This window comes from Pseudophryne corroboree, chromosome 8 (genome assembly GCF_028390025.1).
Source record: "Pseudophryne corroboree isolate aPseCor3 chromosome 8, aPseCor3.hap2, whole genome shotgun sequence".
Taxonomy (NCBI): Eukaryota; Metazoa; Chordata; class Amphibia; order Anura; family Myobatrachidae; genus Pseudophryne; species Pseudophryne corroboree.
In genome coordinates this window covers 238,785,459-238,799,623 of record NC_086451.1, presented here as the reverse complement: position 1 = coordinate 238,799,623, position 14,165 = coordinate 238,785,459, and the positions used below count along the sequence as shown (strand labels likewise).

At 46.7% G+C, this 14,165-nt stretch overlaps 1 protein-coding gene across 1 annotated transcript in view; it reads right to left on the bottom strand.

The window, feature by feature from the left end:
- Window positions 1–10,822, bottom strand: part of FOXO4 (forkhead box O4) — a 57,988-nt gene extending 47,166 nt beyond the window's left edge. Inside the window, exon 1 of the mRNA XM_063937131.1 lies at window positions 9,699–10,822. Within this exon, the coding sequence (XP_063793201.1) occupies window positions 9,699–10,106 (408 nt within the window). The 5' untranslated portion in view covers window positions 10,107–10,822. The remainder of the gene's footprint in view (window positions 1–9,698) is intronic.
- Window positions 10,823–14,165: the final 3,343 nt, after the last annotated feature.

Below are 14,165 nucleotides of genomic sequence, written 5' to 3'. Positions count from 1 at the left end.
TCGGTACCACAAATAGAGTGGAATAATACCCCTTTCCCTGTTGTAGAAGAGGTACCTTGACTATCACCTGCTGAGAGTACAGCTTGTGAATGGCTTCCAAAACCGTCTCCCTTTCGGAGGGGGACGTTGGTAAAGCAGACTTCAGGAAACGGCGAGGCGGATCTGTCTCTGTTCCAACCTGTACCCCTGAGATATTATCTGCAGGATCCAGGGATCTACCTGCGAGTGAGCCCACTGCGCGCTGAAATGCTTGAGACGACCGCCCACCGCCCCCGAGTCCGCTTGAGAAGCCCCAGCGTCATGCTGAGGCTTTTTGTAGAAGCGGGGAGGGCTTCTGTTCCTGGGAAGGAGCTGCCTGTTGGTGTCTCTTCCCCCTTCCTCTGCCTCGTGGCAGATATGAATATCCCTTTGCTCTCTTGTTTTAAAGGAACGAAAGGACTGCGGTTGAAAAGTCGGTGTCTTTTTCTGTTGGGGAGTAGCTTGAGGTAAAAAGGTGGATTTCCCGGCTGTAGCCGTGGCCACCAAATCTGATAGACGACTCCAAATAACTCCTCCCCTTTATACGGCAAAACTTCCATATGCCGTTTTGAGGTCCGCATCGCCTGACCACTGTCGCAGTCCATAAACTTCTTCTGGCCGAAATGGACATAGCACTTACCCGTGATGCCAGTGTGCAGATATCCCTCTGTGCATCACGCATATAAAGAAATGCATCCTTTATTTGCTCTAAAGACAGTAAAACATTGTCCCTATCCAGGGTATCAATATTTTCAATCAGGGACTCTGACCAAACTACTCCAGCACTGCACATCCAGGCTGACGCTATAGCTGGTCGTTAGTATAACACCTGTATGTGTGTATATACTTTTTTGGATATTTTCCATCCTCCTATCTGTTGGATCTTTAAGTGCGGCCGTCTCAGGAGAGGGTAACGCCACTTGTTTAGATAAGCGTGTGAGTGCCTTATCCACCCTAGGAGGTGTTTCCCAGCGCGCCCTAACCTCTGACGGGAAAGGGTATAAAGCTAATAACTTCTTTGAAATTAGCATCTTTTTATCGGGGGCAACCCACACTTCATCACATACATCATTTAGTTCTTCTGATTCAGGAAAAACTATAGGTAGTTTTTTCACACCCCACATAATACCCTGTTTAGTGGTACCAGTAGTATCAGCTAAATGTAACGCCTCCTTCATTGCCAAAATCATATAACGTGTGGCCCTACTGGAAAATACGGTTGATTCGATCAGTGCCTGTGTCTGGGTCTGTGTCGACCGACTGAGGCAAAGGGCGTTTTACAGCCCCTGACGGTGTTTGAGGCGCCTGGACAGGCACTAACTGATTGTCCGGCCGTCTCATGTCGACAAACGACTGCTTTAGCGTGTTGACACTATCCCGTAATTCCATAAATAAAGGCATCCATTCTGGTGTCGACCCCCTAGGAGGTGACATCCCCATATTTGGCAATTGCTCCGCCTCCACACCAATATCGTCCTCATACATGTCGACACACACGTACCGACACACAGCAGACACACAGGGAATGCTCTTAACGAAGACAGGACCCCACTAGCCCTTTGGGGAGACAGAGGGAGAGTTTGCCAGCACACACCAAAAGCGCTATATATGACAGGGATAGCCTTATAATAAGTGCTCCCTGTATAGCTGCTTTTATAATATAATTTTTGCCACTATTTGGCCCCCCCTCTCTTGTTTTACCCTGTTTCTGTAGTGCAGTGCAGGGGAGAGACCTGGGAGCCGTCCTGACCAGCGGAGCTGTGTAAGGAAAATGGCGCTGTGTGCTGAGGAGATAGGCCCCGCCCCTTTTCCAGCGGGCTCGTCTCCCGCTCTTTAGTGTATTCTGGCAGGGGTTAAATATCTCCATATAGCCCCGGAGGCTATATGTGAGGTATTTTTTAGCCAAATAGGTTTTCATTTGCCTCCCAGGGCGCTCCCCTCCCAGCGCCCTGCACCCTCAGTGACTGCCGTGTGAAGTGTGCTGAGAGGAAAATGGCGCACAGCTGCAGTGCTGTGCGCTACCTTTAGAAGACTGAGGAGTCTTCTGCCGCCGATTCTGGACCTCTTCATGTTTCAGCATCTGCAAGGGGGCCGGCGGCGAGGCTCCGGTGACCATCCAGGCTGTACCTGTGATCGTCCCTCTGGAGCTGATGTCCAGTAGCCAAGAAGCCAATCCATCCTGCACGCAGGTGAGTTCACTTCTTCTCCCCTAAGTCCCTCGTTGCAGTGATCCTGTTGCCAGCAGGACTCACTGTAAAATAAAAAACCTAAGCTAAACTTTCTCTAAGCAGCTCTTTAGGAGAGCCACCTAGATTGCACCCTTCTCGGCCGGGCACAAAAATCTAACTGGCTTGGAGGAGGGTCATAGGGGGAGGAGCCAGTGCACACCACCTGATCGGAAAGCTTTACTTTTGTGCCCTGTCTCCTGCGGAGCCGCTATTCCCCATGGTCCTTTCAGGAACCCCAGCATCCACTAGGACGATAGAGAAATAAAGTTTTACTCTCAAGGTGTGTGTCTCCTGTTTTTATTTGGGTATTTTTTTTCCAGTAGTACTACAGGTACCAGCGGGCCGTTTTTCTCCCGCATGCTGGTACTTGTGGTTCTCCAAGTACCAGCTTGCGGGGGAGGCTTGCTGGGACTTGTAGTACTACAGGAAAAAACCATATTCTTTACATTTTCTCAAGGCTATCAGCCTCCCATCCGCACCCCTTGGATGGGGGGGGACAGCCTCGGGCTTCACCCCTGGCCCTTGGGTGGCTGGGGGTGGACCCCTTGATTGAAGGGTTCCCCACTCCCCCAGGGTACCCCGGCCAGGGGTGACTAGTTGGATATTTAATGCCACGGCTGCAGGGCACTGTATAAAAGTGACCCCCGGCTGTGGCATTATCTGTCCAGCTAGTGGAGCCCGATGCTGGTGTAAAAAATACGGGGGACCCCTACTCTTTTTGTCCCCCGTATTTTTTGCACCAGCACCAGGCGCAGAGCCCGGTGCTGGTTTTAAAAATACGGGGGATCACATGTCCATTTTTTCCCCGGATTTTTAGAACCAGGATCAGCTCGAAGAGCCAGAGGCTGGTTATGCTTTGGAGGGGGGACCCCACGCCATTTTTTCCGAGTTTTTTCCCGTTTTTTAAAAAACTGAACAAATCCGTCAAATCGGCCGTTTTTCGGCAGCGGGACTGTCGAATCCGTTTTTTATTGCATATGGTCAATTTCGGCACCCACTTGCCGAAATTAGACTGTCGAATTGAAAAACGGCCGATGATTCGCCGCTAATTGCATATACCCCTAAACTATACAAAGTATTTACTTTCTATTTCGCTACTGTAAAATCATGGAATCAGTAATGGAATTAGTGCCTATACTGAACTAATGCACTAAACTAACAAGCCTTTTAAAATCCTTTAAAATCTATTAAAATAGTTGTCACTGCAACAGCAGTTATAAGTGATTGAATTGACTATCAATCACGATTGATCACACCATCTGGTAAGCACTTGCCCTTACATAAGTAAACCGAGGGACACCCACTCAGGACTGTTGGTGAACAAGCCCAGCCTGTAGGGTGAAACGTACGTTCAGCAGCTAGGAGGCGTCATTGTGACGTCATTCCGGAATCCCCGTGCTGAGAACACGGCACCGGAGACGGGCATCAGAGAGACGCAGCACATATACACACCAGCGGCACCAGTAATCTCAACGCAGATTCTCCATCTTCTGACAGGTATTCAGGTGCCCCACTCATTGAGGTGCGGTGAGTCCGATTTCCCTGCGTTAGCCCTTCTGTACTCGCGGCCCTCAACAGTAGTAGACACCGCTCTTCTTTCTTCTTATCAGTGCCGTCCGTACTACTCTCTCACCCCCTATTCACTGTGGAATTTGCCACACATAGGGAGGCAGCAGAGGTGGTCAGGCACCCGGTGCTGGTTCTACCTTTAATACAATAACTCTGTATAGTGAAGTACAACATCACAGGTGTATTAAGTTGATTTTCAGTAATTACTGCGTCTCCATATGTATTGTTTATGCCCGATGTGGTGGGAGAAATAATTTCAATACTGCTCCTAAAACCACGTTGCAAATATATATCACTTATATTTATTCACCAGGCAGTGATACATTGCTTCCCCCTTTTTTGTTAACTTTTGGCTATTATATTCATGTCAATCTGACTGGATGATTTCAGGCTTTATGATTTATTAGAGACAAAAAAAATTGTACACATAAAACAGCAACAAGCCGGGTTACGGATACCAGACCATTGTTTTCTCTAACAAGAATACCTGAGCCATGTGCGAAAAAATTGATGACATGTTGATCTACATGTAAAAGGGTAAGCAATTTGTATAAATACGTTTACTAACCAGTAAGGGTATAGGATAAAGTTAGAATAAAGTTATATTACCACTATTACTTTTAACGAATTAAATTAAAATTGATTTTAAACAATAACTTAAAGCAAGGAGTGCCCCCAAAAAGAGGCTATCCTCTCTGTCCCGTTACTCTTTTTTCGGGACAAAAAACTCTTTAAGTTTAGGATCCAACCAAGTTGTTGTAGAACTGTCAGGGATAGCGTAATGTCCTGCACCAACTTGTCTTTGGATCTCGCCTTTATCAGGAGTTCGTCCAAGTAAGGGATAATTGTGACTCCTTGCCTGCGAAGGAGAACCATCATTTCCGCCATTATCTTGGTGAAAATCCTCGTAGCCATGGACAGACCAAACGGCAACGTCTGAAATTGGTAATGACTATCCTGAATAGCAAACCTCATGTAAGCCTGATGCGGAGGATATATGGGGATGTGTAAGTAGGCATCTTTTATGTCGACCGACACCATGAAATCCCCTTCCTCCAGACTGGAGATCACTGCTCGGAGAGATTCCATCTTGAATTTGAATTTTCTTAGGTAAAGGTTGAGGGACTTTAGGTTCAGAATTGGTCTGACCGAACCGTCCGGCTTCGGGACCACAAACAGGCTGGAATAAAAGCCTTCTCCCTGTTGAGACGGGGGAACCCTGATAATGACCTGATTTAGACACAACTTTTGTATTGCATCGCATACAACCTTCCTGTCCGGAAGCGAAGCCGGTAAGGCCGATTTGAAGAATTGGTGAGGGGGGGGGGGAAGAGACATCTTGAAACTCCAGTTTGTACCCCTGGGACACTATTTCTAAAACCCATGGGTCCAGGGCCGAACGAGCCCAGATTTGACTGAAGAGCTTGAGACGTGCCCCCACCGGTGCGGACTCCCGCAGAGGAGCCCCAGCGTCATGCGGTGGATTTGGCAGAAGCCGGGGAGGACTTCTGCTCCTGGGGACCTGCGACGGCCGGAGATCTTTTACCTTTTCCTCTTCCCCTATTAGCGAGGAAGGAATAACACCGGCCTTTTTTGTATTTATTTGGCCGAAAGGACTGCATCTGAAATTGGGCTCTCTTTTGCTGTGGAGGAACATAAGGCAAAAATGACGACTTACCCGCGGTAGCCGTAGATACCAACTCAGTGAGACCGTCACCAAACAAGACACTCCCTTTATATGGGAGCGACTCCATAGCTTTCTTAGAGTCAGTATCAGCATTCCATTGATGAATCCACAATGCTCTTCTAGCTGAGATTGCCAAGGAATTAGCTTTTGATCCCAAAATGCCAATATCTCTCGCCGCCTCTTTTAGGTATGCCGCAGCGTCCCTGATATAACCCAGCGTTAACAGGATGCTATCCCTATCTAGGGTATCTAAATCAGATGACGAGTTATCTGTCCATTTTTCAATAGCACTACTCACCCACGCCGATGCAATGGTTGGTCTGAGCAGTGTACCTGTGGCGACGTAAATGGATTTTAACGTATTTTCCTGTCTACGATCCGCAGGATCCTTAAGGGCTGCCGTGTCAGGAGACGGTAAAGCCACCTTTTTAGACAACCGTGATAGGGCCTTGTCCACAACGGGGGATGATTCCCACTTTTCTCTATCCCCAGAGGGGAACGGATGCGTCACCTAAATCCTTTTGGGGATCAGAAATTTTTAGTCAGGATTTTCCACATTTTTCAAAAAAAGGTATTCAGTTCATGAGAGGGCGGAAATGTTACCTCAGGTTTCTTTCCCTTATACATACAGACCCTAGTATCAGGAACAGCAGGGTCCTCAGTGATATGTAACACGTCTTTTATTGCCACAATCATGTACTGAATGTTCTTTGCCAATTTTGGGTCTAATCTGGCATCACTATAGTCGACACTGGAGTCAGTGTCCGTGTCGGTATCTGTGTCTGCCAACTGAGCTAATGAACGTTTATGTGACCCCAAAGGGGTCTGGACCTGTGATAACACATCCTCCACAGACTTCTTCCATGCCTGGTTCTGAGAGTCAGATTTATTCAATCTCTTATTAATAAGAGCCACATTAGCATTCAACACATTTACCCAATCAGGAGTCCGCGGTGCCGACAGGGTCACTCCCACAGCCGTTTCCGTCCCTAACACAGTCTCCTCCTGGGAAGAGCACTCAGACATGCCGACACACTGGGCAAATAGGGGACAGACCCACAGTAAAGCCTGTCAGAGAAACACAGAGGGAGTTTTCCAGCTCACAACCCAGCGCTCAATCCCAGATCTGAAACCTTAATATAAAGCCCCAGACCAGTAGCGCTTTTATATTTGCACCAAATTATGTCGTCATCGTCGTCGTCCCCCCCCCCCCCACACCCACCCCCCACCACCACCGTTTTGCACCCTGTTACTTGTGTAGCAGTGTTTGGAGGAGAGGACCAGCATCTCTGCAGCTTCTGTGAAGAGAAAATGGCGCTGGTGAGAATTGTGAGGGCTAAGCCCCGCCCCCTGAATGGCGTGCTTCAGCCCCGCTATTTCTTTAATATAATATACTGGCGGGGGTTCGGATTTTGTGCCCAGGCACTATATTCCACTTCTGCCAGCCTGAAAATGAGGATTTTATGCTGCCCAGGGCGCCCCGCGCACTGCACCCTGTAGTGCCGCTGTGTGTGTGGGAGCATGGCGCGCAGCGCGATCTTTGTGCGGTACCTTAGAAAGCAGTCACTGAAGTCTTCTATATTCTTCTACTCACCTGTCTTCTGATCCCACAATGCCAGCAGTCCTCCCTGAAAATAAAAAACCTAACATAAAGTCTTTTCAGAGAAACTCAGTAGAGCTCCCCTGTGTGTGACCAGTCTCTCTGGGCACAATTTTAAAACTGGAGTCTGGAGGAGGGGCATAGAGGGAGGAGCCAGTTCACACCCCTTCAAAGTCTTAAAGTGCCCATGTCTCCTGCGGATCCCGTCTATACCCCATGGTTCTTGAAGTGTCCCCAGCATACTCTAGGACATATGAGAAATGATGGTTGCAATAAAAGCCTTGTGATTTGTACTTAAGGAAACCTACAAGGCTAGCTAAAGAGCCTGTTACAGTAACAATAGTATACATCTGCTAGGTGCAAGATGTTATATCTGGGCATACACTATACAATTATCTGGCAGATAATCTGTGGTTGGAATGAAAACCTGGTAACGGATGAGAGCAACTGACAATCGACCATTTGCTACCAAATACTGGAAATTGGACAGAACCTGTGGTTTATAGTTGGTTAAATCACGGACAGGTTTTGTCCATTTTCCTGCTTCTCAAGAATTGAATGTCGCTCAATGTGAAACTCTGCTGTAAGCCGGTATTGCAGGCATGTTTTTAATATGTGAAGGGCTTTGATATGTCCCACCTGGAAACACAATTTCCAGACAAATATAAAAAACCCACATATACACATACACCATGTATATCTAATCTAAAGTCACGCAAACAATATTTACAGAACCAGCAAATCAAATGAAAGTCATATTTAACATGTTTGTACAACAGAATCTACTATTACGAAATACATCAGGTGGAAGAAAAAGCAACACATAAAATACTATCAAGGAATACTGCAAACATCATTTGTGTTAATCTCTCCATCTGTATTATCAATCAACCTGAGCACAAAACTAAAAAGCGTGGAATCAGATGTAATGGAGTGCGAGACGACTGGGGCTCCAAGATTCCGGCCAAGCTCATATGTGTTTTTTAAAGCAGTAAACATTTACAAGGCAAAACGAGGTTGGTTTTCTCTTGTAAATGTTTGCCACTTTAAAAAAAAAAAAAAAAGTTTGAGTTTGGAAGGAATCTCGGAGCTCCGTCCATCTTGCACTCCACACATCCGACCCGTGACCTCTCATTTCACATACTAAAAATGAGATGTACAATATAACCTCACCCCTCACATATACTGCTTTCACATCTCCAATGCCGGATCCCACCCGGGAATTGGAAACTGTTCCTTCCCGGGAGAGATCTGGCATTGGACCCTAACAGCTGGTTTCCCGACCCAGCAATATGCCGGGTCGGGTTGCCATAGCGGCGGGGGGCGAAGCTGGCATCAGAGGCAGGGGTGGCGCTGGGAGATGAGCTCATCTCCGCGCCGCCTCTAACCTATGCTGTGAATGGATACCGGGTCGCATCGACCTGGCAACCCATTCACACTGCCACTGAGCCAATATTCAACCCAAGAATAATCCTTATTACCCGGGTTGAATTACCGGATCAGACAACCCAGGAATTCTCCATGGGCCCTTTCACATCACACAGTGACCAGTGTCGACCCGGCAATATACCGGGTCAACACCAGGTTATATTTGCGGTGTGAAAGGGGTAATATACATCATGTTTCTCAAATACATCAAAAAAATGAGTAAACTTTCTTTGGAGATTTTTTTCATTTGACACATATCTACATTAAATGCACATTTCAAGCTACTGTATTATGCATAATACAACTCTTAATTAGAGCCCTGATATACAGCACTATAAAATTTGATGTATGAATTTGCTTGATTAACAATTATTTGTCATGTAATACTTTATCCCTAATACAATTTAAAACATTAACAAGCCACTCCACACAATTTAAATATAAAATTACATCACACCTTTTCTGCATTTCAGTGCAGCATAAATATAAGTGGTTAAGAGGACAAAACATAACATTTCCCAAGGTATCTCACCTTGGACCTGCAGCACCACAGCTGTCCAGTGCTAAGGGCTAGGATGACAGCCAGGAGAGGTTTCAAGGCTGTGAATGCTAGCACCACAAACACCAACATCAGGCCTGGCCAACCAGTGGCTCTCCAGCTGTGGTAAAACTACACATCACAGCATGCCCTTCCAACATTTTATCATTCCCTAATAGCAAAACTGTGGCAGGGCATGCTGGGACTTGTAGTTTCACAACAGCTGGAGAGCAACAGGTTGGCCAGGCCTGACCTACACTGACAGCAACTCAAATACCAGACTTCCTTCAGGCTTTGCTCAGTCTATCAGCCTGTGAGCTACTTGTCACAGTGACGGAAGAAGAGCATCTCCAGTGGGGTGTCTAATAGTTGGGGGGACAGAGCGCACCGGGAAAATGTTAGCTTTTATATGTGAGAGAGAGAGAGAGCAGAATTTCTTCCTGATCCCATGGTTTGGAATCACATTCATTCCTGGGAGCACTGTACCCAATGTCTGATATTACACTGGTGCTTTGGAAACATTACCTAGGCAGAACGCCAGCACAGCCTTCAGCTCATATAAGACTCTGAGAAATGATTGTCTTGGGAAAGAATAATAAATATCCTGCATGACTTTCTTAACCCATTTACCTTCCAGCCTGCAGAACTGTTGCTGTCCCCCTTGTCTTTGAAGTAGGGGATAGTTTTCACCATCCAGTCGTAGATCTGTGATAGCGTCAGTCGTTTGTCAGGAGAGCTCTCTATCGCCTGGGAAATGAGCTCTGCGTAGGACTGGTTCCCCCAGGCGTTCCTTCTGGAGCCCCCCTTCCTGGGCGCCACTCCTGTGCCACCCTGCCCATCAGACAGGACCCGGTCTTCGGCCTCTGTGGGGAGCAGGGAGGGGGCATCGAGGGGGTCTGCTCGGCTCTCCTCTGAGGAGGCTGCAGGCTGCACCACGGACAGCTCAGGCCTGGGAAGGGGCCATGTGCAAGACCTGGGTCTAGCCTGAGGCTCGAAGTCTGGGTCAATGTCCACAGGTGTCGGTTCAGTTCCCTCCATATCTGGGAGCGGTAGATGTATAAGGAGCACAGCGGGGCACTGTGTGGTGTGAGCGGGGCGCAGGCAGCGGGCGGGTAGTCAGCGCTCAGCCCATGCTGCCCGCGCAGACACTGGCACGGGGTGAGGAGAGCGCTGTGCCTGGCACACGCTCCCTCCTGCTGCTATTGTCAGCCGCCCGTCACACGCCGCTCATGTTCACTTGGCCTGCTCCAGTGGCGGAGCCAGTCCCGGTGAACATCCCCGATCCCGGGAGCCCCTATGCCGGTTCCGTGTAGGAAATGTCACTTTCCCTTTTGTTTTGGACACCACAAAACTTCTTGCTGACGTCTAGTCTGTTTACCAGGGGCCGCGGAGAGCGGACTGCGCATGCTCGCCGTGGGCGTCACCTGCCGCTTTGCGGTGCATGATGGGGGTTGTAGTTCCGTGGCTGCCTCCACTATGACTGTACCATTACGTAGAACTTCATTTCCCAGCAGTATTGGGGGGCCTGTGGAGTGATGGGTCGCTTTATGCTCGAACCCGGGGTGGACTACTACTCCCGTGATGCTGTACGGCGAGGTGTGATCTGGCCTTGGCCTTGAGGTTGGTTCTAAATCCAAGTTGGGTAAGTGACCATTGACGCCATAAGGGGGCGGAGCCACGCCACCAGGGGGAGGAGCCACGGCCGAACAGGATGCCCGAGATATACGCTCGCCACGCTTCGGGCTCGGTGGCTCGCGAAAGGTAGTAGTTGGTGGCGTGGACAGTAGAGGAACTGTCCCGCTGGCCTAACTCCTCTCCCTGGTGACGTTGCGCCTCCCGGTGACGTCATAGATCCTTTAGGCCACTTGGATCTAGCATCTGCCTTGGCCTTGAGCCTGGGTTATGTAAGACACAAAGAGAGGGGCTGTCTCATGGGGTCATACTGGTTCAGGTCCAAGCATGGCGGGGACCTTCATTTCCGGGGGAACTCTGTTGTTGGATGTGAGCAAGTTGTATGTGCTGCAGCCCCCAGACCCTGGTGCATATAATCAGAGTCTTTCACAGAGGGTGATATCATACCTCCCAACATGACCCTCTCCAGGAGGGACAAAATGCTCTGTTCCTGGACTTCCCTCTTCATTTAGGATTGCCCTCACCTGCTTTAAACTGGTTAATTGATCACAAAGGCGTTTCAACACAGGTGAGGGCAATTTTAAATTAAGAGGGAAGTCCTAGAACAGAGCATTGTGTCACTCCTGGAGGGGGTCACGTTGGGAGTTATGGCCAAGGGTATTACAGTCTCTACAGCAGGCATTCCCAACCGCGGTCCTCAAGGCACACCAACAGTGCAGGTTTTAGTGATATCCAGGCTTGAACACAGGTGACTTAATTAGTACCTCAGTTATTTTGATTTAACCATCTGTGCTGAAGCCTGGATATCCCTAAAACCTGCACTGTTGGTGTGCCTTGAGGACCGCGGTTGGGAATGCCTGCTCTACAGAATCCTCTGGAAATATCTTGACTGTTACTGATGACTGGGAGGGTAGAGTGGTGTTGGTGAGAATAGGAAAGAGCATGCACACCTACATTTGCCTTTATATTTCCTCCCATCATATGACTGTGATGGACACAATTTGTTATTTCAGAAAAGCAATTCATGTTCATCGACATCTCAAGGGTTGCTGTAACCCCATAGAGGTGCACAAGAAAACTTACACCAGCGGTGTTACCATAAGTGGCTGATAAGTGAACAGCGAAATATCGCAGCAACGCCTGGAGACACTTATCCAGCAATTACATTTCCCCTTTAGTCTTTGCTGCCCATTCCCCCAAACCTCTATATAGTTCCATAATATTAATTGAGCCATAGTTAAATGCCCTGAAGTGTTCACAGTATGTCAATTATGAATTCTCAACATTTCATTTGATTCGGACCATCCGATCGGTTACTACCACATTGCGCTCTATTATATCACCACTGGATCCTCTACCAACGGCCCCCCAGAGAAGTTTGCCATATAAGGTACCAGCACCAGCAGCGGGGAGGACCTTTTTCTTATAGTTGAGAAGGGGGATCAAAGAGCATTAGTCTCCCAGAGAAGTCTGCAAACGTAAAGGTTAACAGCACCAGCAGCCGGGGTGGACCATTGCTCTGCAGTTAGAAAGCCTGATGAGTGGTGAGATTACTGTTAATAGAAAGTCTGGCCAGACTAATTAATGTGCTTGATTGAGTACTTTGGATTCCTTTATGGATATTGGATACAAAAGGAATATAGAGTAATCGACAACATTGCGCTATTTGTGATTATTTTATGCTTTCTCTTACGTCCTAGAGGATACTGGGGTCCTCATTAGTACCATGGGGTATAGACAGGTCCACTAGGAGCCATGGGCACTTTAAGAAATCAATAGTGTTGGCTGGCTCCTTCCTCTATGCCCCTTCTACTAGACTCCATTTAGAAAATGTGCCCGGAGGAGCCGGTCACGCTTTGGAGAGCTCCTGAAGAGTTTTCTACTTTTATTTTCAATGTTTGTTATTTTCAGTCAGGGCTGTTTAGGCAACAAAAAAATTGAGAGAAACGTTTTCATCCGCACCAGAGACAAAATATTTTGAGACTTTAGGGGTTTTTGGTCCTTTGTATATTAATACACTGTATATATTCAAATAATTTTGACCAATTTTGTGGGTGCTACCCTCCGATTAGACAACATGTATAAGAATTTTGCAAAGAGGAAAAGATTCGGATTCTATTGGGTGCACTCCGTCCCTTTAAATTTTATTGTTTAAAATACAGTTTTATTTAGTCTATTAAAAATCGGTATGAACAAACCACCCTTATCTGAGAACCTGTAGGGCTCAACATATAATTATTCTATTCAGCCTTATTCCAGGCTGAGTAAAGCAAAGTATTAAAGAGTGAATAAAAAAAGGAAACGTGACAAAAAATAATAAAATGAAAAATAAATGTGTATTGGTGAAAATATATTAAAATTATTTTGTAACCCGTTCTAACGTGTGGATGTGATTTATTGGAGACTTCTGCTGATGTTGATTTGTAGTTCTTACTGCTGATACTTAAAAGCCTGAAGCCAAGTGTTTACATGCAGTGTTAATTGATACATTTGTCTCCACAATGGTTTTGATACTTTGTGAGTGAAGTAATGTATCCAAAAGTGTGCCTCGTTATAGGGAGTTTAACCTTTCTATTTCAGCATTGTGGGAGAAGTACAATTTTAAATGTATCAATCAAAATGGTATTATATTCAAGAGGGTAAATGGTGGATTGAATATATACTTTCAACCACAATTTAGGATAATATGATGCCTTTTTTTTAATAGACAAAGAGCTATGTTGTGCCAACTGTCTCTGATGATAGCTGACAGTTAAATGGATATTAGATATTAGTAGAATATTGTTACACAGGTAATTATGTCATGTGCAATATTTTAGATGGCCTGTTTTTCATGCAGGATCAAGCGCACAGTCCCCTCTGTGTATATTTAATTTCTTTTTGCTCACATGGGTAGTTGGCCTCAGCAGTACCTTCACATTTATACTGCATGTAATTCTGTATATATTACTTGCAGGCTTTGTATGTCAGCTGCCGTGATATTAGGCAGTAATGTATTGCTGCATAAGTAATTATGTCAAATACTGCGCTCTTATTCCCTATTATACATATGGGGTTGTTTGCACAGTCTTAAGGCACAATCACCTCTATGTCCGTTTTATTTCTTTTGCTCACATGGAAGATTCACTCAGGAATATCTTCACACTTATACTGTACACAAATTATAGGAACAGCCCCCTCTGTATACATCAAATTACTTCTAGCTCACATGAATACTTGATCTCGGGAGAATCTTCACACTTATACTGCATACAGTGCTTATTATACTGCTAGTAGACTTCACATGTCAGCTACCGTAATCAGGGCTGTTTCTAGCCAATTTGGCTCCCAGTGCGAGATTTAAAAATGCGCCCCCCATGACATAAAAAAATGTGCCCCCCCCCCCCCCCACACACACCTAGATTTAAAAAAAAAATGTGCGCGTGCACCCGGCAAGGGGGCATGCCCTCATCTAAATGGGTGTGG